The 26250-nt window shown below is 55.5% G+C and overlaps 8 protein-coding genes across 8 annotated transcripts; 3 read left to right on the top strand and 5 right to left on the bottom strand.

The window, feature by feature from the left end:
• Positions 1-1184: 1184 nt before the first annotated feature.
• On the bottom strand, positions 1185-2240 carry MAM_06747 (Ankyrin repeat-containing domain protein; the record flags this gene model as incomplete). The annotated part of the gene is made up of 1 exon (XM_040825545.1): positions 1185-2240. The coding sequence occupies one exon, from the start codon at positions 2238-2240 to the stop codon at positions 1185-1187; it is 1056 nt and encodes a 351-aa protein (XP_040676536.1).
• Positions 2241-8169: 5929 nt separating this feature from the next.
• Positions 8170-9141, top strand: MAM_06746 (uncharacterized protein; the record flags this gene model as incomplete). Its single annotated transcript, XM_040825544.1, has 1 exon — positions 8170-9141. One exon carries the CDS (start codon positions 8170-8172, stop codon positions 9139-9141), a length of 972 nt encoding a protein of 323 aa, XP_040676535.1.
• A 1537-nt stretch (positions 9142-10678) lies between these two features.
• MAM_06745 (diphthamide biosynthesis protein) lies at positions 10679-12244 on the top strand (the record flags this gene model as incomplete). Its single annotated transcript, XM_040825543.1, has 1 exon — positions 10679-12244. One exon carries the CDS (start codon positions 10679-10681, stop codon positions 12242-12244), a length of 1566 nt encoding a protein of 521 aa, XP_040676534.1.
• A 370-nt stretch (positions 12245-12614) lies between these two features.
• On the bottom strand, positions 12615-13334 carry MAM_06744 (uncharacterized protein; the record flags this gene model as incomplete). Its single annotated transcript, XM_040825542.1, has 2 exons — positions 12615-13199; positions 13281-13334. The coding sequence occupies 2 exons, from the start codon at positions 13332-13334 to the stop codon at positions 12615-12617; spliced, it is 639 nt and encodes a 212-aa protein (XP_040676533.1).
• Positions 13335-14285: 951 nt separating this feature from the next.
• On the bottom strand, positions 14286-14930 carry MAM_06743 (uncharacterized protein; the record flags this gene model as incomplete). The annotated part of the gene is made up of 1 exon (XM_040825541.1): positions 14286-14930. One exon carries the CDS (start codon positions 14928-14930, stop codon positions 14286-14288), a length of 645 nt encoding a protein of 214 aa, XP_040676532.1.
• A 1783-nt stretch (positions 14931-16713) lies between these two features.
• On the bottom strand, positions 16714-18057 carry MAM_06742 (pantetheine-phosphate adenylyltransferase family protein; the record flags this gene model as incomplete). Its single annotated transcript, XM_040825540.1, has 1 exon — positions 16714-18057. The coding sequence occupies one exon, from the start codon at positions 18055-18057 to the stop codon at positions 16714-16716; it is 1344 nt and encodes a 447-aa protein (XP_040676531.1).
• A 1543-nt stretch (positions 18058-19600) lies between these two features.
• On the bottom strand, positions 19601-20218 carry MAM_06741 (MARVEL-like domain protein; the record flags this gene model as incomplete). The annotated part of the gene is made up of 2 exons (XM_040825539.1): positions 19601-20049; positions 20134-20218. 2 exons carry the CDS (start codon positions 20216-20218, stop codon positions 19601-19603), a joined length of 534 nt encoding a protein of 177 aa, XP_040676530.1.
• Positions 20219-21952: 1734 nt separating this feature from the next.
• Positions 21953-25803, top strand: MAM_06740 (DNA mismatch repair protein msh6; the record flags this gene model as incomplete). Its single annotated transcript, XM_040825538.1, has 3 exons — positions 21953-22592; positions 22667-25065; positions 25129-25803. The coding sequence occupies 3 exons, from the start codon at positions 21953-21955 to the stop codon at positions 25801-25803; spliced, it is 3714 nt and encodes a 1237-aa protein (XP_040676529.1).
• Between the last annotated feature and the right edge of the window lie 447 nt (positions 25804-26250).

The following is a 26250-nucleotide window of genomic DNA, read 5'->3' as shown; positions in this document are numbered from 1 at the left end:
GGCGCGTACGCCAACGAGGCCACAGAACTGGGTTAAGCTTGGGCTGATTACCTGGAGTCTGGAGCGATCTGGTCCTCCCGCTCCTGTTCACGCTAAGGGCGGCTACTATTACACCCGCATTCAAGATGCTGTGACCAAGGTAGGAGACATGTGCAACTGCGTTCATGTCCTGGTAAGACAAACTGACGCGGCAGGCATGTTTCCTCCTGACTGGAGCGGCACCGTCACCTACCACGCCACTTGCTTTGTTATTGGATTGAAATACACTTGCAAAGAGCTGGTAAAACGGAGTCCAAGCGGGTAAGAATGGGGCCTTGTTGTGACGTCATGTCCAAATATGTATTTCCTTGCAAGTAAACCACGATAGACACTTGACCAAAGAAGGACAAAAAGTTGATTGAGAGGCGTAAAAAGTATCTCATTTGAACCGCTTTGTTGTATATGACAAACATGGTAACTGGATGTCTGTGTTTCAGCAACCTCTCCATCGGCGTTCCCTGGCCCCTCGGACGAAGACCAAAACTGGTTCCAAGTCGGGTCTGTAGAATCCTCAGCGCTGTGCCATACCTCCCAGCCAGGAGAAACAGCCTCTCCAAGTCCTGGCTTCGAATGGGCTCCACGATGTGCCCGTCAAAGTCGACGCCCCCAAGAACCCTCTTGTCGTGTCTCGCTACGAGTGCGGCCGCGCCTTCGCCCTCCGAGTGCGCGTATACCACCACCATCCTCGTGTCACGCTTTGTTAGATAAACAAGTCCCCTGGCCCTGGGTTGGGGATTATTCATTACTCCAAGACTGTAATTGCAGCACTGGTGTTCAGGAAGACGGCGTAGACGGCTATATTCTGGGGAGAGTAGCGATAGTCCTCGGAACATGGCATGCCACGGATCCGTCTCGTTGTAGCTCGATCAAGCCACACTTTCGGCCCCGCTGGAACAACACCACGGCGGATCACGGATGAATTGCACGGGCATGCTATTCGTGAGCTGCAAATCGAGCGTGGCGGTGGTACGGAGGGACTTGGGTCGGCTAAAGGATGTTTGAAGGTTGCATGTCGTCGCAGAGCAGCTACAAGTTACAACAGCTTGGCTTATGCGACCGCATGACCCTGCGGGCTGCTCCGCGACAAGTACTTTAGTCATGGGGTCGGGCTGCAAGTAGGGTTGAAAGCCAATTGACCGTGTATTCTATTCATCGGCACCTCTTTCACGGAGTACTCTTGCGACGGCGTCGTGCCTGCACTCGGCTGCTCGGGCCAGAGCTGTATGTCCCTTGGTCCTCGCGTTCACGTCTACACCAGCATTGATGAGCAGTCTTGTCGTATCGGCAGCATCAGGCGCCTCGCCCAGATATGAGGCGGCCGGGTCGCCCGCCACCATGTGCAGGGCCGTCTCGCCGTCCTTGGTAAGCGCGTGCACATTGGCGCCGGCATCAATGAGGAGTTGGACCTGTCGCGTGTGTCCGTAGGCAGCCGCATAATGCAATGGCGTCTCGCCGTCGTCGTTGACCGCCTCAATGTCAGCAGCGCCAGTGGCGAGCAAGGCCTGGAGTAGATCCGCAGAGCTCTGAGCCGCAAGGTGCAGCAATGTATTCCCGCCTTCACGTCTGTCGTGTTCGACGGGCACGTCGGCGCCACGACCAAGGAGAAGCTTGATGGCGCCTGGGCCGTCGGGCAACGCGGCAAGCAGTGGCGTGTCCCCGGCCTTGTCCATGGCATTCACGTCGGCATCGGCGTCGAGCAGTAAGCGGGCTACGGCTAAAGAGTCGCGACGAGCAGCCTCGTGGAGTGGCGACCGTCCGTGACTATCCTCGGCCCGCACATCTGCTCCAGCATCGATGAGGAGCCGGGCAATCTTTGGTTGCCAGAACGAAGCCGCTGCATGTAAAGGCGTCTTTCCGTCCTGGTTGCGCGCATCGACGACTGCGCCGGCCTCGACAAGCAGTTGAGCTATTGCGAAGTGTCCGCCGGCGGCCGCCGTGTGCAATGGTGCCACGCCACCGCTGGTCTGCGCCGATACATTGGCGCCTGCGTCGACGAGGCGTTGGACACTCGGCTCGTCGCCGGATTCGACAGCAAGATGAAGAGCGGTCGAGTCTCGTGATCCGGCCGTTGCACAAACGTCGGCCCCGCGGTCAACGAATCTTTGCCGCGTCGCAGCATCCCCGTAGAGAGCTGGCTGGTCTGCTTCATTCCCGCCGCAGCAGACACATGAACGGCCGGACGCTTGGGGCGTCTCGGCCATGTGTACGGAGTAGCACGAAGCAGTACCGAGTAGAGATGCGTCGAATGGAAAGGAAGGTGGACGAGCTTGGCTTGCAGCTTGCAGCTGCAATGGCGCACCACGTACCATGTGTCTCGTGGCTATAAACCAACAACAAATCTGACTGGCGAGCACCTGTTTATAAACACGAGAAACGATTTGCCTTGACGGATGAGATACCCAACATTTAGGCGGTCTAGCTCAAGGGGCATACATCATAGCATGAGTAGTTACTAGGATCAAGTCTGCCAGAACCATCACAGTGGGCAGGCCGAAAATTGTCGCCATTAGGTACGGAGCTAGCTAGGTACCTAGCTCCCGTACTTACGTAACCGTAGTGGCCCCATGTGGGTCGTATAATCGTGCCCGCCCCACTTTATGTGGTTCGGCTAGCAAAAGCCCTCACCACCTTTGATAAAGTGGGGCGGGCACGATTAGACAAGGGCAAGCAGAATTGAGCCCATCCAGCCCCTCTCATCATCCAATATCCCCTCTTCGCTGGCACCTGGCTCCCGTACTTACGTAACCGTAGTGGGGTCACAGGTCACATAGACAAGGGCAAGCAGAATTGAGCCCATCCAGCCCTCTCATCATCCAATATGCCCTCTTCGCTGGCATCAACTTACCGAGTCAGCTGCCTCAAACACCCGCTCCCAACCCAAGGCCTCAATCAATGTCTTTAGAGCACCGTTACATGGCCACTAGCTAACGGAGAGCAGAACTAAAGTCGGTAAACGGGAATAAAAACAAGACCGGATCAAAATGAAACCAACTCCCAGACTCGACTACCTGGTCTCAGCCGAAAGTCAATCATTCAAAATTCAATCCAGTATTCTATCCAAATTGGGAAACCGTATGTTTTGCTTGGGCTTCGCTTCGCTAGGGCAGCTGATAGCTCTGCCACCACGTATTCTAGTCATTGAGCTCGACTTGAAATTAAGGGTCCCAGCTCTACATCGCCTCATGTCGGGAAACTACACCAGCTCTTCTCTGTCCTCCCAAGACGGACACCACGTTCTCCAGAGATGGTGGCACACTCCTCCATTATGCCTGGAGGCGGGAATACTCTAGAGAAAAGCGTGACGGGATCCCGAATTTTCTACTACCATGGTCGTACGTGTCTGCTTTCGCTGCAAAGTACATTATTATTCTCATTCCCGACTCCACCTAAACATTTACGAATCGCTTCGCCCAGCACTCTGTCATCTCGTTTCAGTCCTTGTACGTACGTGCACGGTGCAGCCCGAATGCAACCTGCTACTACGTATGTTCAAATTGTATGAATTTCTTTTGGTACTGTGAACATTGCAGAGCATGCATAATTGGCCTGTCGGGATGCTCCCCACATGGAGAGTGTCTTTTCTATTCTTTTCCTTTTTGTAGACATTGCGGATACCGAAAGCTGACCGCCTTCATAGTCGCAAAGTCGAGATATGAGCCAAACAGAGAACCGTGGCTTGAAACTAAGCCTACTGTGCCATGACTTGGAGTGTGGCAGAAATCTGGATAACGTCGTCGAGAAACTGACTGACGACGACCCCTCTTGAGTTCACAATGATAGTCTGTGATCCAGACAATCTGAGATTAACAGGGCCGTAAATTAATGTGTCTCCAGTCTCATTAAGCAACGAAGTACCCACGAAACCTGACATTTGCTCATCCCTGAAGCTTCATTATTCGGAGTGCCGCCTTAGCTCCAAGAGAAACCGCCGCAGCACGACGACTGGGACAGACCTCTACGTAAAAGGGTCAAACAGCGGCCTGTGATCAATGCCACATTTTTTTTTTCCGTGACTCTCCTATATTCGCATTCTTATTTCTTCACATGAGCTACTGCCTAGCTCTGCAATCGATGAGGCACACCATGCCGCCTAGCTAGAAATGCAACAATACGGTCCTCCTTTGACTGTCCTTGAAGCACCGAGGCCCAAGCCTGAATTTCTTCCTGAATGGCATCCTGCAACACCGTCTCAACTGTCCGTATATCGCGTCTGCTTGAAGCTAGTCGCTTGAACTGAAGCGCAGCCCCCAGCATACCGAGAGCAACTAAGAGTATCGCCACAGTCGCATTCGAAGTATATATGGGCCGTTGTCGCATTGGACTCGACGAATTCTGAGTTGAGCCACCTTTCGAAGAGAAATCATCGCGCTTGAATCCTCGGCGACCAGGGAATGGTTTGGAATACACCCAGCCCCGACCATGCGACTCGTACAGACGTCGGTTAGAAGGGTGACTGAGCAGATTGTGTGCTGCGATGATGAGCCGGTACCGCTCCAGGCGAACCGACTGCGGAAGTTGCTGGAGTCTCATATCTACGCCCGACATGTCTGGGTGATACATCTTCACAAGCTGGTTGAACCTCTCCTTGGAATATGGGGCGCCAGGAGCAACCCCCAGTATATCATGGGGTGTAGGAGCAGAGTTCGACGGCCAGTCGGGCAACCTTGACTGTCGTGCGGAGGACAAGGAATTTCGTCGTCTGGTGCTGGAGCTCCTAGAGCCATGGTGTATGTGAGAGGCTCTGTGGAAAGTCCTTGCAGCGAACATGGCTCGACAAGGACAACGAAACCAACTTGGGGGAAATGCAAAATCTACCAAAGCTTCTCCAGAGTTCAAGCAGACTCGAAAGCAGCAGAGAGACATGACGACATTTTGACATAATTTATACTTCAGCCATATCTAATGCCGCAATGACATCGCCACTTTGCTTCCGAGTTGGGGCACTCTTCGTCCCAACAACGAATGTTTTGAGGGTTTCAAACGGCAACTGGCTCATAACCGCTCAATTGCATGAGTCTTTTTGCACATGCCTCATGCATGGCCATGGTGTTGCTATCAAGCTGGGTGGTCTAAACATGCAATCAGGCTCTTCTTTGACCACCTTGTGACCTGGGCCTCAAACCCGAGATAATTTCATCGCCCCAATTTGGCCTTGCAAAATTCCGAGAACCAATTGTTTCATTGAACAATCAAGAAACGACCAAGAAGAGTGGGTTAATAAACGTCCATCGACCCCAAGACATAATGACTGCCTCGCGTCGTATACCACCGTCGCGGCGGGCTGTGCCTCAAAGGCCACTGTTCACCTCTTGGTCAATTTCTTACAAATCATTGAAGATGTCAATGAATCATACCCAACCAAAAAAACCAAATTGGGCACAGGGTTTTGATACTGCTCGGCCTGTGTGTATATGCGAGCACTGAGCAGGTTATGATTGGACAAAACTGGCTCGAATCCTCGCACTGAAACAGATCCAAAAAAGCGGTATGCGGGCTGCAGATGCCCTTTCAATGAGAATCTATTGTTATCGGCAACTTGAGTCAGGTTCGTCAATGGGCTGCACATGATTGGGGTTACGACTACGACTGTGCGCCCAATACAGCATGAATAGAAAGAGTCACGACAGGCGGAATGTGAAGTCTTCCTTGATACGACTTCTGAAAGTCTTTTCCTGTCTCTTTGGGATAGATTCGTTTCTCCCCTGGTCCCATGCGCGCGATCGAACGCCCGTCAGCGCGAGCGAATCTTTGTCGACGGATACACCGGTTAGTATCAGTGTAAGAGTGGCATGTCAACTCGTCGGTGAAGCTTCAAACAAGAAGATGGACTACTTCACGCTGCTTGCCATCACATCCATGAACTATGGCGACCTGGAGCGTAATGTGGCTGCGTGAATGGATCTGACGCGGCGACGGATGCCCTTGGAGCCTTGCTTCCGCCTCGTCAACCTCATCAACCTCATAACTGCCATTGCTGGCGCATCCAGAACACACGCCCACGACTGCTAGCCGTCATGACTGCTGCGGCATCCGTTTGACTCCTGCGCCAACAAATCTCGATGTTCTGCCTGCTAAGCAAGCCATCAAGCAAGCCGCAATTGTGTCTTGCACCAGCAAGCATCTGACAAGGCTCGTGTTCTGGCCATGCTCCGTGTAGCAAACGGACGACAAGACGTATCCGTTTTGTCGTCCAGGTCCATCCAGATCCAGAGTGGTGCCGACGAGCTGATTTAACGTAGGAAGAGGGAAGCAAAAGACGGCAACAAACTGGCCGCGAAACGAGACGCAGTTGTCGGCAAACACATCAACTCAAAAGAGCTCCTTGGCACCGCCTGGACGCCTCACAGAGCAAACGTGCAATCACATGAACTTCACCGACACTTTTATTGGGACGAGCAACTTTACCGGCCACTCCCGCGCCGCCGGTGACGAGGTCAAGCAACTCGCCGAACTACACTCTCGCAAAGAAAATCATTTCTTGGCGCCATGGACGCCGTCGAATTGACCAAGGCCTGCGAAAAGCGATTGGCGACATGAAATTGGTCAGAGGTTCATGTTTACCAAGAAACGAAAACTAATATGTTTGCATCTTGTGGACGACATTCCATTTCTTGGCCTTTCTGGGGTCAGCAGTTTGACCGGTATGCGGCTTGGATAAAAGGAGCGAAAGAATTGTCGGATATTGACGCACCCGGCTCATAAGCCAGGCCACGGTCATAGATGGCAACAGCACATTGTCCACGGTAGATACATGGCGATCAAGTCCAGGGGCCTGCCTCATGCCGGCCTGGGTGCGGATTGGCCTTGTTCAGTCAGCTGTGCCAGGACATTCGAGATCAGCAGAGCCATCCTGTTTGAGCAGCCGGCATTTCTTACAGAGCTGGAAGGGGTCGCCCTGTTGCGACACACGTGGGCCAACAAGGAGCATATCGAATCCTAGGACAGGCATGCATGGGCCTTGTTGGACAATCGATATTACGGTCATGTGTTCGAACCTTCACGTGAGGCAAATTGTGTCCTCACCGCTGCCTTGGTCGTGTTTGTACTAGAAGGTAGGTACCGACTTTGAAGGAAAGCCAAAGCGCATACGGCGACAAGAATGTTCTCATGATATTCCTGCGTCTGATACCATGTCCATATCGCATCACGGACGTGTTCTTCAAGAAGCGGCTAGCTGGAGCGCAACCTACATGCCAGCTTTCACGCGGCCATTAACTCGCACAGTTCCATCCTCCAATTTGAATGGGGATCCAGGACAGCTGAAACACAATGATGCTGTAGGCCATATACAGGTGTGGAAAACAAGAACAGCTGTGATTCCAGATGAAGAACCAGACTTCACATGAGCAAGGACAGTGGTGATATTCAATCAGCCGCATGTAGTTTCTGATGGTCCGACCGCCCGCCTTTGGATGCCTGCAGGCCACCTTTTACAGCTTCGATGGACCCGCGATACGATAAAGCGGCAGCTGGAGCAGCTCGAAGCAGAAGCAAATCGTATCGACGACGAAGCTCACATACGAAAATGAAGGCCCCAAAATCGGATCATCCTACGACCATGTCGCCACGCCGCATCGTTTATTTTACTGTAATGCGTTGCGACTCAACCCCAAGACGTACTATGTGGACCGGTTTCTTCTCATCATGGAAGGATTCATGGGCCAACGTTGCACTGTGAGCTTCTTCCTGATTCGACAGTAGCACCACAGTCAATGTCGATCATCCTTTTTCATGGTATATGACCATCGGAAAGCACGCCGCGCGGAAAGCTGCTTTTTCGTTTTGCTGCGAGGCCCGCTACTGGCACCGAAGGATTGTGCCAAGATATGACACAACATGAAACTTCCTTGACTTTGGGAACAGGAATCTTTTTCAGGGTATTGGCGCATCACCAAATTGCTTGTTGCGGTTGGTGCTTTGGAGTCTTGATTAGTGGCTTTCAGAAGGGTTTTCGGCGACAATACAACTGGAGTAGGGCTGAGTTCTTGTTGCTTCTACCAATAAATAGGCTTGTCTCCTTGTGAGAAAGGGAAAAGCCAGAGCCCATTTGGCACCTGGCATCCATTTTTTGACAAAGAAAAGTCCCGTCTGCATGTTGTGAAGAATCGACAAGTTGATCCAAGTTTCACAATGCGCTGGGCTCGGGTAGTGGCGCTGCTATTGGCGGGTTTCCTAGACGCGGCGTCTGCGTCTGCGGCTGCGGCTGCGGCTGCGGCTGCGGTCGCGCCAGGGCACAGACGCCTCGACTTGAGTGACAGCATTCACAGGAGGGCCGACGGCGGCAAGGGCGACAGCGGCAACTCTCTGTTGTACATCAACAGCAGCCCGGCGTTGACGTTCCGCTACACGACGGCTCACGCGGTGTTCAGCAACTGGATTGGCGTGTGGAAGGCGGATGCGCGCGCGGCGACGCGGCCGCGGGAGGACAGCGCCGTGGCCAGGAACTTCGCGCGCGGCGTCGAGGGCGAGGTGCGCATCACCGCCGCAAGCTCCTCATCGGGCCTGGCCGCGGGCAAGTACTTGGCCTTTCTGTTCTCGCAGGGACTGCCCGTTGCAGGTCCCGTCGAGTTTGAACTGGCCGGCTCCGACAGCGACCCGTGCAGGGACCTCGACCTCGCCAAGTATTGCACCGACCACAACAGGTGCATTCCTCCCCACGCCCTCTGCCAGGGCGAATGCTCCGGCGGACAGAAACGTTGCTTCGACGGATGCATTGCCCAAGACGACTTCTGCAACCCCGCCGCTTTTGGCGCGTGCCCGGCAGCCAAGCCCTCCGTCTGGCAAGGCGGCATGTGCTGCGACGGCGGCCGCGAAGGCACTCAGGGCGGGGAGAACTGCATTCCTCAGACCCTCCCGTGCAATCCGGAACTGGGCAAAGAATGCTTCGGCAAGTGCGTTTCCAAGCACGACTTCTGTCACGGTGATGCCTTCGGCGTGTGCCCAGCCGCCAAACCCTCCATTTGGCAGGGCGGCGTGTGCTGCAACGGCGGCAGTGACGGCACTCCCGGCGGCGAAAACTGCTCGCCTCAGAAGCCCCCATGCAATCCAAAGGCAGGCCGAGAGTGTTCTGGAAAATGCGTCTCCAAGACCTCCACGTGCTGACCAACGCCCACTGACGAGCTACGACAGGTCCCGGTCCGGTTGGTCGGTTGGGCTGGATGCATCATGGAAGCACGGTTTGGGCTGTTACTCGTCACTACAGGTACCAGTAGTGTCGTACCGCTACACAAATGACCTTCCCCAGCTGCACGAGAACGCCAAGACGATGGTATATAGGTAGTTATCAATGTGCTCATCACATTGTTGTTACTGTTATACAAGTTTGTCTTTTTGCAACAGAACAAGACGCCAAGGTGGTGATGATATACGGTTGCGGCCATGCAATCAACACTACCATTGTTATAGCTTCATCTTCGCCTCTATCCCAATTCATAGCCGAGGACTATAAGAAGAAAAACATGCGCAACCAACCGCAGATGTACACCAGAACGCATGCAATCGACACCGCAGATACGGCGCCAGCGAGAATCTCCGACAGTAACTGCGACTCGGATGCCACCGAAGCAGGCCGCAGAGCATGGACTCGGACAGCTACACCATCCCCGCCGAGGATTTCTTCTCGGAAGAAACAACGATTCGGTCCCTTTCTTCAATCCCCGAGCTGAACACTACTGGCGACGAGAAAAGCGCACCCAAAGTAGCACCATTGCTCCAGTAGCAGCGTTTTGCAGCGCGGATTTTGCACCGGGACAGGGAAGCGCAGTGGTGCCGTGCCCTCCCGGCCCACAGCCGACGGCAGTCGGCCAGGGGAACGGCGGCATTTCCCAAACAGGAAAAAAACGGTCCGGATGCCATACTGCCGAGCCGCGGTCGACGGAGCGACGGCACTTGACAGATCCAAAGCGTGAGGGGTGGGAAGCCATATACTCAACTGGGTGATACAGAGCAACACGGGGTAGACGAGTCCAGCAAGCGCTGACGGGTAGTCGAGACGCCGGAGCTCTGTAGCCTCGACTTCAACTTCCACATAGCTTGTCTCGAGCGTATCAAGGCCACACGGATACACCCGCGTAAGATGTACCATTATCCAAGCAGAAAATATCATACATCGTTAGTCTGATATGCCGGCAAAATCGTGAATGCCCAAATCAGCCCCCCGTGTGCCGCGTCATCTGGAAAAAGACGGCAACCCGTCCGGCGTCGTCGTAGGCAACGCAAAGCTGTACCGTGGCCTTGCTCCACCACCACACGCGACCAAGAACTACGCCTCATCTGCACAGGCCCACGACTTGACTCGATTCTCTATTCAGGAGTTTGTGGTGCAAGCGACGTTTTGTTCCTTGCGAGCTCGGGGACTCGAGGTGTTGCAAGCGGCTGGCGGCTGGCAGAGCCAATCAGGTGCATGGGATCACAGCCCCGAGTCCGCACGCGCCACGCACACACAACCCCGCATTTGCACGCCCCTCACCTCGGGGGGAAAAAAAAAAGAGGAGAGGAGGAAAAATCAGCGCCTCAACATCGCAAAACCACCCGATACCCAAGTCTGCCACCAATGTCGAAACCCCCCCGGTGAAGGCTTCAACGCGTGGGCGCGCAAGGGACGACACAGCCTTTCTCGCCTCCCCCTCCAAAAGTCAGCATGGCGTCCGAGCTCACCGCCGCGCCGGTGCTGTCCACGCCCGACGACGGCATGCTCCGACAGGCACCGGCAGCGAAATCCACCCTGTCAGACGACGAGCTGCGGTCGAGATACGAAATCGGCCGCACGGCCCGCGAGGTGCGCGAGCGAGGATGGCGCCGCGTCGCGCTCCAGTTCCCAGACCACATGCTCGTGGACGCGCCGCGCATCGCGCAGCTGCTGGAGGCGCAGCTCCCCGCGGACGGCGGCGCGCGGCGCGTCCACGTCCTCGCCGACACGAGCTACAGCGCGTGCTGCGTGGACGAGGTGGCGGCGGAGCACGTCGACGCCGAGGCGGTGGTGCACTACGGCAGGGCGTGCCTCAGCCCGACGAGCCGGCTGCCCGTCGTGCACGTCTTCACGCGGCGCAGCCTGGACCGCGCCGCCGTCGTGGCCAGCTTCCGCGCCGCCTTCGCCGACCGGGCCGCCGCCGTCGTGGTCACGGCCGACGTGACGTACCAGGAGCACGTGGCCGGCGTCGTCGACGCCCTCCGCGCGGCGGGGTACGCAAACGTCCGCGGGACGAGCCTGGCCGCGGGCGCCGACGGCGACGACGCCGCCATACCCAACCGCCGCATCGAGGGGCCGGCCATGACGCGCGACGCCCTCGGCTCGCACGCCCTTTTCCACCTCTCGGACCCGCCGGCGTCGCTGCTGCTCACGCTGCACACGCGCTTCGCCTCGCTGCACGTGCTCTCCACGGACGAGGCGGAGGCGGCGGCGGCGGCGGCGGCCGTCGACAACCCGACGGCCAGGGCGGCGGGCCTCCTCCGCCGACGCTTCGCGCGCGTCCTCTCGCTGGCGTCGGCCGGCGTCGTGGGCATCCTCGTCAACACGCTCTCCGTGTCCAACTACCTGTCCTCGATCGACCTGCTGCGGCGCAAGATTGCGCTGGCCGGCAAGAAGAGCTACACCGTCGTCGTCGGCAAGCTGAACCCGGCAAAGCTGGCAAACTTTGCCGAGATAGAGGGCTGGGTCGTGGTCGGGTGCTGGGAGAGCGGGCTGGTCGAGGAGGACGCCGGGTACTGGCGGCCCGTCGTCACGCCCTTCGAGATGGAGCTGGCGCTCGTGAGTGCCGAGGAGAGGACCTGGGGCGCCGACTGGTGGGGAGGCATCGAGCGGCTCGAGCAGCCCGTCGAGCCCGTCGAGGCCGCCGCCCTGCAGCACCTCGCGCCGGCTGAGGAGCCCGCGGAGGAGGGCGGCGTCGAGGCGCAGGAGTCGCCCCCGCCGCTGTTTGACCTGCGGACCGGCAGGCTCGTCGGCCGCAGCCGACCGATGCAGCTCGCTTTGCCGATCCACCGCCGCCCCGGTCGAGACGGGTCGACGGGGGCCGTGGCGAGGCGAGTCGTCGGCGAGCTGGCCAGCGTCAACGGCGTTGCCAGTCCCGGCGCCGAGTATCTGCGGTCCCAGAGGACGTGGCAGGGGTTGGGGACGGACTTCGACCAGGAGGCGAGCACGGCCATGGAGCAAGGTCGCGGCGGTGTCGCGAGGGGCTATCGTGTGGGCGAGGATGAATCACGGCATTAGGCAGCCTGTAGTTTGCGATGCCAGTCATGTTTTTGGCACCTGAGTGGGTGCACGTGCGCAACATCCAATGTGTATACATTACGTTGTACATTTTCATCGCGTACATGAAGTGTCAGCATTCCATCATCATCGTCATCATCATCATCATCATCAACGCTTATGTCGCTGACGTGGTGACATGTACATCCGTGAGGTATCCAAGTATCCATCCGCGAGCCGGACAAAGCACAGCGTAATAAACCTTCAAGGGCAAGGCGCATCGCAAACATGTGCTCGGGGCACAGTACGCAGGCCTGCAGGCTCCAACCACCGTCGTCTCCCAGGCGCAAGGGGCGTTTCGCGGTCGAGACCAAGACGTGCGTCTGTCGGCTCAGACGTAGACCCTCCGATGAGAGTGCGGGCTCCGGTGGCTGCTGCGGCGAGACCCGCCGGAGCGGCTGCGGCGACGATGCCCGTGACGGCTGGAATGGTGGTGGTGGTGGTGGCGGCGGCGCTCGACGACGATCTCGCGCCGGGCGCCGCCGTAGGCCAGCTCGTCGCCGTGGCTGTAGGCGGCAAGGGCCGTGGCGGCAAAGAAGACAATGTTCATAATGGCAAAGGCCCAGCTGGCCTTGAGCATGGCGCACGGCTTGTCCGCCTCCCAGCCCCAGTTGGGGACGGGGACGTGGGCGGGCGCGAACCAGACGGAGCCGGCGTCGGGGCTCGAGGAGCACGTCGCGTCGGCGATGCCTCGCATCTCGTAGACGCCGGCGATGAGGGCGCCCATGAAGCAGGCGTCGACGAGGCAGACGAAGCGCGCGCTGGCCGACGAGCGGCGGTAGCTGAGGAGGGTGAAGACGGCCCAGGCGAGCGCGAGGACGACGAGGATGAAGAGGATGAGGATGGGGTCGGGCGTCAGCGCGTTGTGGCCGACGAAGACGTTGATGAACCAGGCGAGCATGCCCATGGCCGGGATCTGGAGAGGCGCATCGTCGCGTCAGCGCGGCGTGGACGTGGACGTGGACGTGGACGGGGCGGCGTCGCCGACGGAGCTTACCAGTGTGACAATCTGGGAGATGCGCGTGCAGACGAAGAAGAGTGCGAATATCATGACGGGCAACGCGGGCTCCGAGGCGACCGACGCCCCTCGGTGTGCGGGTGTTTGAGGCTCTGCCCAGGGAAGGCGACGACGCAACAAACAGCGTGCCGAGGTGGTGGCATGTAAGGAATGGAATGCAAAGAGAGAAGGGGGGGAGTTCGGGAATCAGGGGTGTGCAGCGCAAGCATGTACCAAGTTATAAAGACGCCAGACCGACCCGAGAAGGGGGAAAACAACAACGACGACGACGACGACGACGACGACGACGACGACGACGACAACAATGGCTGCCACCGCCAATTGGACGGGCTGCCGGGCGGCAAAGGCCAAGCCAAGCCAAGCGAAACAAAAACAAAACAAAACGGCGTGCTCTTGCTACATGCGCACCCCCACACGCGTCAGACGGGGGGGCGTGACTGGCAGACGAGGCACGGAGTACGGAGTACGTACTCACTAACTTGCAAGGCTGCAGCGGGGCGGCTGGCTGGTTGGCCGGCGCACCAAAACCGAGAGGCTGGGACATCAACGGAGAGGCCCGGCGCCATCTTCTTCTGTGGGGCAGAATCAACGACGCAGCATTAGACTCTGCAAGCCATTGTTGTTATTACTCTGTACGATAAAGACGTTGCGACATGATGCTACTCCGTACTCCGTACCGAGTATGGAGTCCCCAGGATGACGTCTAGGCACCGATGCGCCTCGGCCACTTCAGTCACGTCCGCCGCTGCTACTTGGGGAAAAAAAAAAAAAAAAAAAAAAAAGTCCTGCACACCAAAAGTACTCGTTACAATTCGTTACAATGATAAATAATACACGTAGCCAACCGGATGTGCCGTCTCCCCCTCCGGTCGAGATAGTACAACAGACCAAAAGGCATTCTCCCCAGTCTGCAACGCCCACGCAAACCCCGCAACAGATGCCAGCTGAGCCCGTCATTCATTTCCAGACAGCCGGTTGCACTCTCTAGACAGCAGCCGGGTCGTCGCCAAACATCTTCTGCGCCGCCCGCTTCCTCATCCGGTCCGCCTTGCGCGCGACAAACGCCTTGAAACAGCCGTAGATAGCCGAGACGAGCCAGAAATTGGCATTCACGAGATCGAACCACATGGCCGCCTTCATCTCGGCCGTGTTGCTCCCCCTGTACGAGTCACTGTCGGCCCTCTTCATGAACAGGCCGCCAAACACGCCAAACGCCACGAGCCACGCCACGCACAGCGTCGCATCCCACGGGTACGCACGATACACCTTGAGCATCTTGAGCATCCCGCCGACAAAGGGGATCGAGCCGGCCGCCCCTGCCAACGCGAACAAAATCGCCGTCAGGGCAGACAGCCCGCCGACGACGACGCCGTAGAGCCACACCACGCCGATGCCCTTGCCGCCGGCCCTTTCGCTGCTGATGCGGTTGCCGTAGAAGCCAATGACGACGAGTGCGGCGACGAGCTGTACCCCGCGTAGTATCAGGCACGGAATCATCTCAATCGTCTTGAGATACGCCTTGCCGACTCCCTTTCCGTGCGCCGCGCCCTGGCTGAATGCAAAACCCCCCGCGCTGCGGGCCAGTTGTTTCTTGTCCGCGGCCCGGAAACTGCTCGCCGCTTCGTGCATGTTTTTTACGTTGCTGCCGAACTCGGCTACTTGCCTGCCTGCTTTGATGGCGCTGGAGAATTTTTTCATCATAAATGTGCTGTGTGCTTGCTCTGAATGTGGGAAAAAGTGAGAGAGAGAGAGAGAGGGAAAGAAAAAAGGGGTGCGGCAAAGACAATTTGTGCTGTTGAATTCAGTGCGGTCAAGGTATGTAAGTTATGTGGTTGATAGTTCGAGACGAGTCTGGCTGTCTGGCACCGGCGTGGAAAAGTCGATAATCGGAATGGCGTGTCTGGTTGTCCCGCGGCGGGACGTGTACAGTTATATAACAGAAACAATTAGGCGTCAAAGGAATTCTGCAAATGCTCACAAGCGGCAGCTTAGTTCAGAGACAATGAGAGACAATGAGAGAAAGCAAAAGACGGCTGGGGGCAGTGCTCCACGACCCTGTTCGCTTTAATACTGCCACTCGACATTGGTTTTCGACAAAGGGTCGCTCATGGGCAAACTGGAAATGCATTCGCAGCCAACCGTTTTGCGAGCCCGCGGCTATGAAAGAGTGTGCGAATGCGAATCAATCAGTCATGCCGTGTTTGTTGAAGACTGAATGCCAAACACTGTCCTGTCGAGACGGCGGCTACGCGCTTCATGTGCGATGCCGCCGTGGCCAATCGATGCTCAAACCACTCCGTCCTCACCGCTTCTGCCGTGAATTCTGAAACGCGTAACCCATCCCGCAGCTTCTTTGGACCAGGCGAATCGTGGATACTTCTGGCAAGGCGAGGTTTTTGCATCTTCGTCAGCGGTTGCTTTTATTTGTTGCACCTGGTGCCGGTGCCGGTGCCGGTGCCGGTGCTGGGGCTTGCTTTGAACGCGGCCTGATCCGTCCACGTGCGCACTTGTGTACTCTGCAATTTTCTTTTGCATCCACGTCGCGAGGTTTCTCTGGCAAAGCATCGGCTTTGGTTTCTACCATTTGCGTGTCAATCTTCGTGAATCCCGGTCAAATGCATCTCAAATGCACTGCGGAAACCCCCACTAACCCAAAGGTACAATGCTGCCGGTACGCCATCTACCGCAAGCGCGCTCCCGTCAATGGCCATTGTCGCCATTGTCCCCGAGGTCGCGGCAGATTACTCCGTACAAGAGTCTTCATAGTAGCAGAACTTCCTCGGAGCGCCCTCCTTGAATTGCGCATTCCCAGGCCACAGCCACCGGCCACGCAGCGTCATGTCGTCATACATTGGCTGGAAATTCCCGCTTAAAACTCCCTTGCTCGCATACGCAAGTAAGCCTTCTTGCCATCTCTGGCAAAGGTATTCGCTGTGGTAAATCTCATCAGTTGAGGCATTCTGTATTTAGAATTCTGAAAATTCTTTAGTTCCACAGGTGTAAACAGTCCAAGGTTCCCCTCCATGGAGGACTCTCAGCCGCGCCGACGAGTTTTTATCTGCAAAGATATTCAGAATAGACCCAACAACTTTCAAACACCTGGGTCCGCGAATTCCATGACATTGTAGAAACAAGAGCCGGTGAGATCCGCATTGACTCGTGACCTAAGCCTTGCTCCATGTTTGCCGGCACGGCTTTGAACTTGAGGTTTGGACTTGCTACCAAGGGAGCCTTATTGCGGAGCTTTTCGCTGTCTGCAAGACTGGCTCGCAATGCGGGCTGCAATGGAGAAAGATTCACGTCTTTTTGCGTTCTGATGGCGGCAGATCCGCCAACAAACTCGGAGACTTTTCGGGCGTCCTAGTCGTGGTGTAAGGACGCGGAGAAGAGAAGCGGGACGTTGCAGTGATGGCTATGGCTTCACGTCCTCACTTGGTTCAACACGAGAGCTTGCAAGCCTCTGCGCCTTTTGCTTACGAATCTCGGTGCTGCTGATTTTGCTTTCAAAGTTGGCACTCGACGTCGCGTTGCCATTGCCATTGCCACTGCCACCACCCTCGACAGAATCAATGCCGGCATCGAGCACGTCAATTTCGTAAATGTCCAAAATCGGCCACCCTTGGCTGTGCCTCTTGTCATTGACGGCTTGGCCACCACTTCGAGTCTCCCCGGAGACGACTAGTGCCTGGATTGACTGTTGCTTGACCGTGGGTCCATAGAGGTCGTGAAAGTCTACACATCGCACCAGAATGGCGCCGTTCCGGAAAGTGGCGTGCAGTTCCTTGGTTTCAGCCTGCACGGCCTTCGTGTCCGTGGTTGACGTGGTGCACCAATTCAGTAGCGTGGCGAGGAAGTTGATGACGAAACGGGCACGAACGTCCCATGACTGAAGCTGGTCGGCGTATTTTTTCTTGGCGAGCAACTCGTCGCTAGATATGCCAATCACCAGTTCGCATCGCGGCTTCTCAGCAGACGACTCCTCTTCGAGGTTTAACAAGAGAACGGCCGCATGGAGAAACAATTTGTGACCAGGATGTAGATGGTCGAATGTCCCGCCGAGGCAGACCGAGGTGTAGCTCTTGGCGGGACGCTTGCGTTGTCGGGCAGAAGCTTCGTCGTTTGCAATTTGTTGTGACAGAGTTAGGCCACCATCGACGGCTACGAGTTGACTCTGGAGGAACCTTTGTTTTCCTGACGCGTACTTGAGATAGGCAGCGTGCAGCCGATGGCCCGCTTCACTGCTAGGATGAAAAATGCACCTCCACGGACGAACCAAGGTGGCAAAAGCAGCCAAGTCCAACACAGTCGTGTTATTCGGCTCGTAGGATCCATTGGGGCCCGGCCGATAGTCCGAAGCGGACGATTGATCATGATCAATAAGAAGCAACCGAACATCAACAGCACCGGGATCGTCGGCCGCCAAATCGGTGGCGATGGACCTTTCTGCGCAAATGACTGCCACGAGGGCGTATAGACCGGCCAGGAGGGATTGGGAACGCGACCAATCTACGGATCGGCCATGGGTTTCTCTTGCTGGGGCAGCATCGGATTTTGCGAGGACTGGTGACGCGACGGCGACGACTAGAACGGGTGCTACGTCTCGGGGAGTGTTTGGCCTATTCTCATGGCTGAGTCGAGAAATGACGGCGGCCAAGGGACGTCGGTACGCAGCTCGAAGTGCATCTGGGGTTGCGGGGTCTGGAGGCGAGGCTAGGAGGAGAAGAGAAGGAGCGTCTGCAGAGGCCGAGGAAGCCATGACGACGAGGAGTGCGGCTTGAAGAGCGTCATCGGACACCTGACGTTTGAGGATTGACAGAGCGCTTTCGTTTCGTCTCTGCTTCCTTTTTGTCCCTTTTTTTTTCGTCTTTTGGTCGTGTGTGGCACTGCGAGCGCTACAGATGCCTCATGTTGCGGTTATACGTGATTGATGAATGATGTAAATGCGGGAGGGGGATTTTGGGGGCCAGGTTCCTACAGCTACAAGTGGGGGTGCGCTTCAAGCCTCTCAACGGTTAGCGGAGCGGTGCAAAACTCACATCGGCATGCTGTACTCGGCAACTTGGCAATGTTACTACTGCTCAGCTTCATCTTGAACTACTTGGGTGTACGGACAGGCATTCAGCGTCGGCAAGCCCCGCAGACTCATTCATGATAGCTACCCACTTAGCTCGTCGTCGTTACGAATATTGCGTCCTTCCGTTCGTCCATCATCTACTTCTCCACCCCATTGTTCCAACTCCAAAGTGGCGAGCATCCTTGCAGATAACAACACTCAAAACGTCCAGACGAAAAAAATAAATAAACGGCAACAGAGAAGACTGTTGGCCATGCCCTGAGGCCAAAACAGCCGATTTTCTCCGCAGTACGTTTTCAACTTGAGCCTCTTGCACTTCCAGTTAATAAATAGTCCGGTCTAGTCCGGTACCGCCAGCATTGTAACTCTGCGTGTCACGAGTGGTATGTACTCCATAAGCTGATGCTGTTCCAGATGGGCATCATCCACGTTTTGAAACTGCAAGGCCAACGGGCGGCCTATTGGCAGCTTGGCGTTGGCAGTCAGGCAGCTGAACGCCACAAGCACGAACGGCTAGGTAAGGTAACGTTATTATTGAGCCAGATCAGGGGGGGAGCTAGGGAAATATCCATGAAACTCTGGGGCTGGCAAGGTCGACGTTTGATCAGCCGGCCGGCCATGCTTGAGAAATTGCGCAGGACTCGGGAAATAAGCGTTGCGTCTGCCGACGACGCCACAGTAGGTGCTCCGTCTCACGCTCAGCATTGATTTCTTGGGGTAGTGATATGTCTGGAGGAGGGGGGGGCAGCAAAATTGCCTTGCATTCATTTTCAGTAGCCTAAAACATCGAAAATTTCAAACCCCGACAAGAGAAGCACGCTCATCCGTGATGAAGCCAAGGGCCCCCCATCCGGTTTCGCATGCATCTCATGGCATGAAATGCATGTCCAGACTTGCAACTCCCACCATGCCACCTTGTCGCGCCCAATGTTGTTGTTGTTGTTTTTCCGCCACGAAACGAATTCGAGCGAGGGTATCAATCTACTCCTTCCCACCATAGCTGCCAAGTACAACTACCGGCCCTTGTACAGACCACATCCAGCAAGAGACAGAAAAGAAAAAAAAAACAACACGCAAATGCGAACATGCCCACACTGTTCATCGATGACGCTTCGGCTTGTCAATGACTAACCAAATTGCCTTGTTCATCGGTCGAGATGGAGATACTGTACGGTGCACGGTATCCCCACGGGCTTCGTCGGGCATGCTACGGCTCGGGGTACGTCTAAGCGGTCTGGCTAGTCCTTTGGTTTCCCGTGCTGCCGGGTTTGGCGCCCTTCTTGAACTTGAAGCTGAAGCCGCTTTTGAGGAGGGCGAGGAGCTCCAAGACGCTGAGGACCGTGAACATGGCCCAGATGGCGAAGCCAAAGGCCGTGGCAGCTTGGGCGGACCTGTAGGGGCCACAGACAGCATTGACGTTGCAGTTGCTGGCGCCGAGGAAGACAGCAAGCACAATAGAGCCAACCAACCAGAGGACGGTGCTGATAGCCAGCAGGGCTAGAGCTGCGATGCTCTTGTACAGGGACTTCAGGAAGCGGGGGAAAACGCCCAGATAGACGAGGACAAGGATGGTCCAGATGGTGTTGAAGAGCATGAAGTTGACCTGAGACGGGGAGTCGAAATGGCGCGTGTAGCCCCAGCCGTAGGAGATGTCGCCGCTCCACGAATAAACAACTGTGCCGAGATTGTCGCAAGTGAGCAGGTTGGTTGAGAACGGCTGAGTGAGGTCGAGACTTGCTTCCGCGAGCATTTACATACCGTACGCCAGGAGGCCGAGTGAGCCAAGATCGAGCAGAGCGATGGCGCCGAGAAGGGCCGGCTTGACAGGACCGGGGATTTCCATTGCGCCTTGCTGTGCAGATTATGGTTGAGCTGAGGGCGAAGAAAAATTAGATGATGTGGGCTTTATTGCGGTCGCCCGCGGGGGGAAGAGCATCTCCAGGTAAGGACTGCGTGGTATTTACCGGAAGAGAAAAGGCAAGTTTCAAGTGACATGAAGCGTTCGACGCAACTGTGACAACAAATATGTCTGTACTCGGCAGACAAGGACGACGTCGGCGGATCAATGGCGGCTGGCGACTGTTCAGATAACTTGGGCAAAGGCAGGATGCAGCGGCTAGCAAGGCGAGGGCAATAAAGGGCAATGCGGCGAGGGCCCAACTGGTCTTATAGCTGGGTAGACACGAGGTACCCGGTTACGTACTCCGTATCCCATGTCCACGGATGTGACGAGGCGAATTGTCCAGTTGTTCAACGCGGGTATGGTTCCAGTGATGATGGATGCGACACTGCGACTGACCCCCGTTTGGGGGGTGGTGAAAAGGGGGGTGTTTGGACGTTTTGGTGGAGGCTGCACGCTCCAGTCACTGAAATAGGCGGCTGCGGAGTGGTGGCCGGCGTCCCTCAGCTGTCAAATTTCATCTGATGCCGCGAGCTCCAACAAGCTTTACTCCGTAGGTGTTGCTGGTTCCAAGCTCCAGGTGTCCGTCCAGGCAAGCGACGAGCAAAGCTAGCCCAAAGGAGCCACATGTGCAGGTTGCAGCGCTAACAAGCTAACGACGGCCAACAGGGTCCAATCACTCCACGACAAACGTCGAGCCCAAATGATGAGGCGTCATGCTGGTTCTCAGGGTTGGGCTGACGAAGTCGAGAACAGGTTTTTCCTGTCGCGTTGTCGGCGTCTTGTCATCATTTCAACGAAAAAAAAAAAACAGATCTAGAAATCCGTATTTATGGGTTGTATGGAAGACTTGAGCAGATAGCACCGAGCACAACATACCATGTTCTACGGAGTACGGAGCACCGGACACGATGACTTGAACAGCCCCCATGCACCTGTGATCAATGCTCAATGAGGTCACGCAGCAAGGATCAACTTGATTGGTGATGATCAAGGGCGTCAAGGTCTAGCTAGACGTTTGCTAGAGCGGCACCTGGATACAGGACTGTGCTCTCTTTTGCTTGGTCGCCAGGACCACGAGCCAAGTTTTGGTTTCAAGCCGCCCATGTCAGCTCCCAGGCATCACTGTATACTGAAGTACTTGGATATTAAAGCATACTGCTGCACGGAATAGTCTGTAGCATAGCGCACTGGTCCGTACAGCTCGGCGACCCTCTGGGCTCTGGCAACACTACAGGGTAGCTCGACTACTCCGTACAAGTACGTACCTCGAATGCGGCGGAGCACGGAGCACCCGCCAAGTCGTGCTGCCCTTATCCACTTGAGCACTCTACACGCAACGCGCCACGCGCGACGCGGTACCGAGTAGTTACTTAACTTGGACTCCAGTAATTGGCACTTTTCTGTCCAACCACGCCTCCCAGCTGTCTCCTGTCGTCGTCCTGTTTTTCTCCTCCCCCCCCCATATGACTCTAATTGCCCGTCTTCAGAATTACCGGCATCTTACCTGTTCTCGTTTGCGTGTTTTTGCATTGATTTGGAATTCTTTCTGATCCCTAAGCGTATCCAATTGGTGCTGAACTAGATCGCCATCGTCTTTCGTGCACCTCGACTCACGCTCGCAACCCGCCTCCAGATGCTCGGCGTTTGACCTGATCCGCGAAATCGAAAATCAACATGGCGGGCGATAAGGCCGGCTCGAGCACGGCTCGCACCCCCGCGAAGCCGGCACCCCAGCCAACTGGCTCTGCCTCTGCATCGGCAAAGCAGCGCTCCATCATGAGCTTCTTCCAAAAGTCATCGCCTGTCGCCAGATCCTCGCCTGCCGCCAGTGAAAAGGTTCATCCCCAGCATTGTCTGCAAGAGACCACCAAGGCCAACTCTCTTCCCAAGCCGAAGCCGTCGACCAAGCCCCCGGCGAAGCCATCGACGAAGCTTTGCACGCCTGTCCCTAGCAGCGACGCCATTGAGCCGAGTTCGCAGGAGGAGAACACTGATCCTGTTTCTGTGGCCGAGACTGCTGCGATGGCTCCACGCGCGAGGCCTTCAAACGATGCGAATCCGAGAACAGCGGCGACCAGCACGCCGACTCGAAAGGTGAGCATTTCCCATCCTCAAGACCTCGACTTGTCCGTTAACACAGGAACCATCCTGACACAGACCAAGAAGGTGGTCAGCTATGCCGAATCGTCCGACGATGAAAAGCCCTTCAACTACTCAAGCAGGTCTCAAAATAGACGTGGCCGAACTCGTCGGACCATAAAAGACGAGGATGATTATGACGAGGACGAGGCAGCGTCCGAAGCGGAAGATGAGGGTACGTTGAGACAGATTGTGGCTACTGCGTACTCGCTCAAATATTCGTGCTTGTTGTTAATGCTTATTGCGTAGACATGGGAGATTTCATCGCTCCTGATGACTCTGAAGATCTTCCACGGTCCAAGAAGCGGAAGCGCCCTGCAAAGGCTGCAACAGCGCGAAAACGATCCAACGTTTCACCACCCGCAGACACCAGAGACCAATCTTTGATCCACGACGAACAGGACGAGCCAATGACTGACGTTCCTACAACATCGACCACTTCGCAATGGAATTATGATCCCGAGTCTGCCGAAAAGCGGCCCGTCACAACACCTGCTGAGCGTGCTGCTGCCAAAGACCCCAAACGTAAAGAGAAGGCGCACACAAAAGAGCCCGAGGATCGCTACCCGTGGTTGGCAAATATCAGGGACAAGGAAAGGCGTGCTCCCACAGACCCAGAGTATGATCCCAGATCCATCTTCATTCCGCCAATGGCCTGGAACAAGTTTTCGCCGTTTGAGAAGCAGTACTGGGAGATCAAACAGAATCTGTGGGATACAATTGTATTCTTCAAAAAGGGCAAGTTCTACGAGCTATATGAGAACGATGCTACCATAGGGCACCAAGAATTCGACTTCAAGATGACCGACAGGGTCAATATGCGAATGGTTGGAGTTCCGGAAAGCTCATTGGATCATTGGGTCAACCAATTTATCGCAAAGCAATACAAGGTTGCAAGAGTCGATCAAATGGAGACGAACCTTGGGAAGGAAATGCGCGAGCGCCAGGATAAGAGCGGAAAGAAGGCCGACAAGGTCATTTCCCGTGAACTGTCTTGCATCCTCACTGCCGGCACCCTTGTCGATGGCAGCATGCTTCAAGACGATATGGCTGCCTACTGTGTGGCAATCAAGGAGTCAATCATTGATGATTTGCCTGCATTCGGCATTGCTTTTGCGGACACCGCCACCGGACGTTTCCAGCTGTCTCGGTTCGTTGATGACGTCGATCTCACAAGGTTTGAGACCTTTATCGCGCAAATCTCCCCCCGTGAACTGTTGATTGAAAAGTCTCAACTTTCTACTAAGGCGTTGCGGATTCTCAAAAACAATACCGGCCCAACCACAATCTGGACACACTTGAAGCCTGGGACCGAGTTTTGGGATGCAGATACTTCCAGACGAGAACTCAAGTGTGGAAACTATTTCCGCACACCAGACGGTGAAGAGGATGCCTGGCCAGAAGTCCTGCAGCAGTACAAGGACGAAGACTTGGTCATGTCTGCTGTAGGAGCGTTGGTGGCGTACCTCAGGTTCCTGCAGTTGGAGCGACCACTCCTTTCTCAGGGCCACTTTGAGAAATACAGCCCAATCCAAAAGAATGGAACCTTGGTTCTGGACGGACAGACTCTGTTGAACCTCGAAATATTCTCAAATACGTCCAACTGTGGCTCCGAGGGAACTTTGTTCAGCTTACTTAACAAGTGCATAACCCCCTTTGGAAAACGATTGTTCCGTCAATGGGTAGCTCATCCTTTGTGCGACATTCGGCGGATCAATGAGCGGCTGGATGCGGTGGACATGCTGAACGCCGACCCCACGGTTCGCGAACAGTTTGCATCCCAGCTCGTCAAGATGCCCGACTTGGAGCGGCTCATCTCTCGTGTGCACGCCGGGGCCTGCAAGCCGGAAGACTTTGTACGAGTACTAGAAGGGTTCGAGCAAATAGGATACACTATGAGCTTTCTCGAAGCGTTCAAGGGAGGAAATGGCCTCGTTGACCGACTCACTTCGTCAATGCCTGACCTGGAAGAGCCTTTGACGTACTGGAAGACTGCGTTTGATCGTCGAAAGGCCAGAGAAGAAAAGATATTAATCCCCGCCCGTGGTATTGAGCGAGACTTTGACGACAGTCTGGATCGAATGGAACAGATTAAGGACCAGCTGAATGATTTGCTGGGTGAAAAGAAAGGGGAGCTGAAGTGCCGGGCGCTCAAGTTCACCGATGTCGGCAAGGAGATCTATCAGATGGAAACTCCCAAGAGCGTAAAAGTCCCCTCCAACTGGCGACAAATGTCGGCAACAAAGGATGTCAAACGGTGGTACTTTCCGCAGCTCACCCAGCTTGTCAGGGAACTTCAAGAAGCCGAAGAGCTTCATTCCCAACTCGTCCGAGAAACCGCGTCGCGACTGTTCAAGAAGTTTGATGTCGACTACAACACCTGGCTGCTCGCGATCAAGATTGTTGCACAGTTGGATTGTCTTGTCAGTTTGGCCAAGGCCTCGAGTTCTCTGGGACAGCCATCTTGCAGACCCCAATTCTTCGATGAGGAGCGCAGCTTTGTTGAGTTTGAAGAGTTGCGTCATCCATGCATGATTAACACTGTAGATGATTTCATCCCCAACGATATCAAGCTTGGCGGCGATGAGGCCAAAATCAACCTGCTGACGGGGGCCAATGCAGCCGGAAAGTCGACTGTACTGCGAATGGTGAGTCGCCTGGTGGTGAGTGCGTGAGATGCAGACTGTGTAGCTGACAATCTTGTCCCGTAGTCCTGTGTGGCTGTGATCATGGCACAGATTGGATGCCACGTTCCGGCGGTGTCTGCTCGCCTTACGCCCGTCGACCGCATCATGTCCCGTTTGGGAGCCAACGACAACATTTTCGCCGCCCAGTCTACGTTTTTCGTGGAGCTCTCGGAAACCAAGAAGATCCTGTCCGAAGCCACGCCGCGCTCCCTCGTCATCCTTGATGAACTTGGTAGAGGAACAAGCTCGTACGATGGTGTCGCCGTTGCCCAGGCGGTGCTACATCACGTCGCAACTCACATTGGGTGTGTTGGCTTCTTCGCCACCCACTATCACTCCCTGGCTACCGAGTTTGAGAATCATCCGGAAATTCGACCAAAGCGAATGCAGATTCATGTAGACGACAGAGAACGAAAGGTTACATTCTTGTATAAACTCGAGGACGGTGTGGCTGAAGGAAGTTTTGGCATGCACTGCGCGGCTATGTGTGGCATTTCCGATCGGGTCATCGAAAGAGCAGAGATTGCCGCCCGAGATTGGGAGCACACTAGCCGCTTGAAGGAGAGCCTGGAGAAAGCAAAGACGGGATGCTACATTCCGCTGGGCATTCTGAGCGACATTGGCAGTCTCTTGGGAGGAAAGGGGGATATCGGCGACAAGGGCGTGGATGTGCTTCTGCAAGCTATCGAATGCCTGTGAATGAAAATGGAGTCACTTTTACACTGCCCATGATTGGGACATGGGGGAATTTGCGGGCTTTGGAGTTTGGCAACATTTGCAACATCTGGTGTGTTTTAAATCTACTTGGTGCCTCTCGAGGCTGGCGCGGTAAGGATTGGGTTTCCTCGGGTCCGAGTGCCGTTGCAGGCTTGAGATGGAGAGAAGGGCGGTCGACTGAAAACTTTACGGATCGCTGCCAGACGATACATAGCATCGATGGAGCAAGTTGTTACATGCTCGGGGCAAAGTAGGGGTCGCTCGCCGCGACATCTAATAGCATTCCAAAGGCGTTTCTTCCTTTCATCTTCACACCCTCTGCTTGGTCTAGCCGGTCGTGCACGGTCTGTGGCATAACATGTTTGCCTACTCTCGATTACACGTTAATATGCCGCCAAATGATAGTTATAGCATGGCACACAGTATCGT

The sequence above is a fragment of the Metarhizium album genome (genome assembly GCF_000804445.1).
Source record: "Metarhizium album ARSEF 1941 chromosome Unknown scaffold_23, whole genome shotgun sequence".
Classification (NCBI taxonomy): Eukaryota; Fungi; Ascomycota; class Sordariomycetes; order Hypocreales; family Clavicipitaceae; genus Metarhizium; species Metarhizium album.
The sequence above is the reverse complement of the archived record's forward strand: the minus strand, read 5'-3'. Positions and strand labels throughout refer to the sequence as shown.